Consider the following 4,955-nt stretch of genomic DNA (forward strand, 5'->3'; position numbering starts at 1 on the left):
ATGAATGAATGAATGAATGAATGAACAAATAAATAAATAGATACATAAATACCTACCTACCTACTAATAGTGTGAAAAGAAAAAACTATCAAATTACCCTAAATTTATTACAGGACTGCTTGACCTGGTTTGTTAACTGTCCTGTGAGATCATTGGCTATGTTCTCAATCATTCAACCATGTCAGTTGTGTCTAGAAGAGTACAAATGCTGTATCAGATCATTTGCATTTGGTATTCACTGTGGAGCTCAATCATTGGGATGCTTCTATTTCTTTACACACTCCTGCTTTTCCATCAACTTCATGCAAAGGTGGAAAACACTCCTTGTCAAACAATGGGAGACCCTAAATACCCGCTGTTTTCCAAGGATGGAGATGTACCTATTGGAGGAATTTTTCCTATCCACAGAAAGGAAACATTACCTTCTTTTGAGTTTATGCAAAAACCTCAACTTCTGTTATGCTCAAGGTTTGTCACAAAAAATCTATACATTTTTATAAATGTTATTTTTTTTAATTAATTTAAAATTGTATATTTATTATTATTATTATTATTATTATTATTATTATTATTATTAGATATTATAAGATATATAAGATATCTCAAAGCAGCATATCTAGGAAATCATTTTTAACAGCAAATGTCCATCTTGAACATCTGGAATTCTATCATGTTTCAAAATTGCATTATACCTTATATGTTGTTTGTTTTCACAGTGTGAATCTGAGAAATTTTCTTCTGGCTCAAGTCATGATCTTCACTATTGAGGAGATTAACAGAAATGAAACTTTGCTTCCAAATGTTTCTATTGGATATCAAATTTATGATACGTGTGGTTCAAGACTGTCTACCATGAGTGCAACTATGGGACTGATGAATGGTCTGGATTTTGGATCAGGTGACAGATGCAATGAACAACCTCCTTTACCTGCTATCATAGGAGAAACAGAATCTTCTGCCACAGTGATTCTGTCCAGAACTACAGGACCTTTTAAAATTCCAGTGGTAAGGAGACAAAACTCTAAATGTTTCACAGTTACCATGCTGATGATTGTATCATTGTCTCTTTTTTTTCTTTCTCCAGATAAGTCCCTCAGCCACATGTGAATGTCTCAGTAATAGGAAAGATTATCCCTCTTTCTTCAGGACTATTGCTAGTGATTACCACCAGAGTAGTGCACTTGTCAATATAGTCAAGTACTTTGGCTGGTCTTGGGTGGGAGCTGTGAACAGTGACACTGACTATGGAAACAATGGGATGGCCGTTTTTTGAAAAATAGCCCAGGAGGAGGGGATTTGTGTGGAGTACTCTGTGAAATTCTACCGAACAGAGACAGAAAAACTCAAAAAAGTAGTAGACACAATTAAAAAAGGCACAGCAAAAGTGATTGTTGCATTTGTTTCATTTGTTGAGATGGGCTTACTTATTGATCAGTTAAGTATTCAGAATATTGCAGGCTTTCAAATGATTGGTGTGGAGTCATGGATAACTACAACAAATTATATCACTCCAAATAGCTTTCATTCGCTGGGAGGGTCACTGGGATTTGCAGTGAGAAAAATCTATATCGAAGGCTTTGAAGATTATCTTCTAAAAGAATTCTGGGATACAGCTATTCCATGCTCACAGAGTGAAGGGAATTTTTCTCAATATGCTTTAAGTTGCAGCAGATATGAGGAGCTACTTGCACTAAAAAAAAACAATGAAAATGTACCTGAACTAAGATATGAATACAATGTCTATAAAGCAGTTTATGCTGTAGCTCATGCACTACACAGTCTTATGAAGTGCAAAGAAAAAAAAGGTTGTGAGAAAAGCCTGACAATACAACCACGGCAGGTAAAAGATAACAGACAGACGAATAGGGAGCAAAAGAGATTTTTCTTTTTATTTAATAGTATGTTCATTGTTTTTATTTAATAGTATGTTTAATTCCTCATCAAAAATTTGTGTGTGTATATATATATATATTTCTTTTTTTATGCTTAGATGGTTGAGGCTATGAATAAAGTAAATTTTACCACAAAGATGGGTGATCATGTGTGGTTTGAGCTTATTTAATAGTATGTTCATTGTTTTTATTTTATAGTATGTTAAATGCCTCATCAAAAATGTGTGTGTATATATCATTTCTTTTTTTTATGCTTAGATGGTTGAGGCTATGAAAAACGTACATTTCACCACAAAGATGGGTGATCATGTGTGGTTTGACAGCAGTGGTGGTGCAGTAGCCCAGTATGAAGTTGTGAACTGGCAACAGGAATCTGATGGATCATTCCAGTTTAAATCTGTGGGATACTATGATGCCTCCCTTCCCCCTCACCAACGCTTGCAGCTAGATACTAAAAATATAATTTGGGCTGGAGGACAGCTGAAGGTAAATGCCAATAACCTGTTTCTGATATAGGGTTATTTTATATTAAGGGTCATATCAAAAACTAAAGAGTAAATACTTGTACAGACCTTTATAAAAGGCATAAAATAATAAATTAATTTAGGACAGAAAATGACAAAGTGACAGTAAAAAGTCACAAAATTCTGTGATCACTATTACTAATATATGTATTTTACTTATTTACTTACGTACTTACATACATACATACATGCAGAAGCCAAGGTCTGTGTGCAGTGAGAGCTGTCCTCCAGGCACTAGGAAGGCTGCACAGAAAGGAAGACCTGTCTGCTGTTATGACTGTATTCCATGTGCAGAAGGAGAAATCAGTAATGAGACAGGTAATCTTCACCCCATCTTAAAGTTCTGAATAAAACTGGTTAGTTGCTCTTTTACTGTTCATAAATAAAATTATTTTCCCTTTTTCTCTAACTTGTGCTTACAACTTCCTAACCAGATTCAATTAACTGCAAGCAGTGCCCAGGAGAATACTGGTCTAATGCTGAGAAAAATAAATGTGTGTTAAAGACTGTAGAGTTTCTCTCATTCACTGAATTTATGGGTATAGTGCTAGCCTTTTTCTCACTGTTTGGAGTGGGAATAACTGCATTGGTGGCCATCCTATTTTACAACAAGAAGGACACCCCCATAGTAAAAGCCAACAACTCAGAACTAAGCTTCCTGCTGCTCTTCTCACTTACTCTGTGTTTCCTCTGTTCACTTACATTCATTGGCCGACCCACTGAGTGGTCCTGTATGTTGCGTCACACAGCATTTGGGATCACTTTTGTCCTCTGTATCTCCTGTGTTCTGGGAAAAACAATAGTGGTGTTAATGGCTTTCAAGGCTACACTTCCAGGAAGTAATGTCATGAAATGGTTTGGGCCTGCACAACAACGACTCAGTGTTCTTGCCTTTACACTTATACAGGTACTTATATGTGTGCTTTGGCTAATAATATCTCCTCCATTTCCTCACAGAAATATGAAACATTATAAGGAAAAGATCATTCTTGAGTGCAGTCTGGGTTCTATTATAGGTTTCTGGGCTGTGCTGGGTTATATTGGCCTGCTGGCTGTCTTGTGCTTCATTCTGTCTTTTCTGGCTCGTAAGCTGCCTGACAACTTTAATGAAGCCAAATTCATCACATTCAGTATGCTCATATTCTGTGCTGTATGGATAACATTTATTCCAGCTTATGTCAGTTCTCCTGGAAAATTTACTGTAGCTGTAGAGATATTTGCCATTTTAGCCTCAAGCTTTGGTTTACTATTCTGCATATTTGTACCTAAATGTTATATCATCCTGCTTAAGCCTGAACAAAATACAAAGCAAAATATGATGGGTACATCTAAGTCCTACTGAAAAATAACGTCTATATTTACAATGCAAATATGCATTTTTTTTCTAAGATAAACAATAAATAAATAGATTGATTTATTCAATTCAGACAATTTGACATGATAAATCTGCTCTTTGATTCAATCCAAAATATCCTAAATGTTTTAGGTTAATGTGCTTGTTGACTTTGAAAATCCATTTTATTGATTTAGCTAGCCGATTGTACAAGTTTGTTATTTTTATATATATATATATATATATATATCTATATATATATTGAAATTAATAAAAACATTAATGAATAAAAAGTGTCGCTGTACTGGTCCAATGAAATAATGTCCATGTATCATATCGCCCTTGATAACACTTTATAATAACTTTCATTAATAAATCATATCATATATAGACATCAAAGGGGGCTTGAGCACCTCCTCAAGAGTTTTTTTTATTTTTTTTGTTAATATATGTATATATGTGCGCATGTGTGTATGTGTTTCTGTTTGCGCACAGCTTTCACTGTCAAACTAATAAAAATCTAAATATCAGGTCATGTTGAGAAATGTTGAGACTTCCAGTGCATTCACGCCATATCTGAATTCCTGTAATTACAAGATTCCAACTTGTAAAGAGCATTCACGTCCACATAGAACTCGTAATTACAACTTGTGAACTGGGAGTTTACTGAGAGCTACGACTTGTACCACGTGACCGCTGTACCACCTGACCACTGCAGGCTCCGTTTAGGCATTGATAGCACTGTGCAGACGGTCAGTCGGTGGCTGACTTGAAGCAGTGCATGCCGGTTAGAAATTTTGTGTCAAGTCACTGTCACGTGTGGCATCAAGTACTGCGATAGTAGCGGTTTCAATTCCAATACTGCTCACAAATCTGTTTTGAGAACAGTAAAAGTTTTTTTTTTTTTTTTTTTTTTTTTTACTGTAGTCGCAATGTTATATTGAGTCACATTTAATAAAAAAACACTGATAAAAGCAAATATACCTCCACTTTATTGGTATTTAAATAGTATATGTTTATGTTGAAATTTATTTCTTGAACAGATGGCGCTGTATTAAGCAGTATATAAAAAGTGTTTTTGTTGCTCATGAAAACGTTTCTGAAATGTCTGTGCATTTGACAAATATTGCATGTTATTCACTTCATCTGTGATAAGAGTATGCAAACACCGTGAGAGCATCACTACTGGAATCAGAAAGTGTCCAA

General features: G+C 35.1%; 1 protein-coding gene across 1 annotated transcript; it reads left to right on the forward strand.

The window, feature by feature from the left end:
* The first annotated feature begins 256 nt into the window (after positions 1-256).
* LOC109082115 (extracellular calcium-sensing receptor-like) lies at positions 257-3,853 on the forward strand. The gene is given in 6 exon segments (XM_042775855.1): positions 257-468; positions 717-1,005; positions 1,085-1,840; positions 2,151-2,378; positions 2,611-2,734; positions 2,851-3,853. Coding segments are annotated over 6 exon segments (2,514 nt in total). The 5' UTR covers positions 257-259; the 3' UTR covers positions 3,759-3,853.
* Positions 3,854-4,955: the final 1,102 nt, after the last annotated feature.

Source organism: Cyprinus carpio, chromosome A18, assembly GCF_018340385.1.
Source record: "Cyprinus carpio isolate SPL01 chromosome A18, ASM1834038v1, whole genome shotgun sequence".
In the NCBI taxonomy this organism is placed as follows: domain Eukaryota; kingdom Metazoa; phylum Chordata; class Actinopteri; order Cypriniformes; family Cyprinidae; genus Cyprinus; species Cyprinus carpio.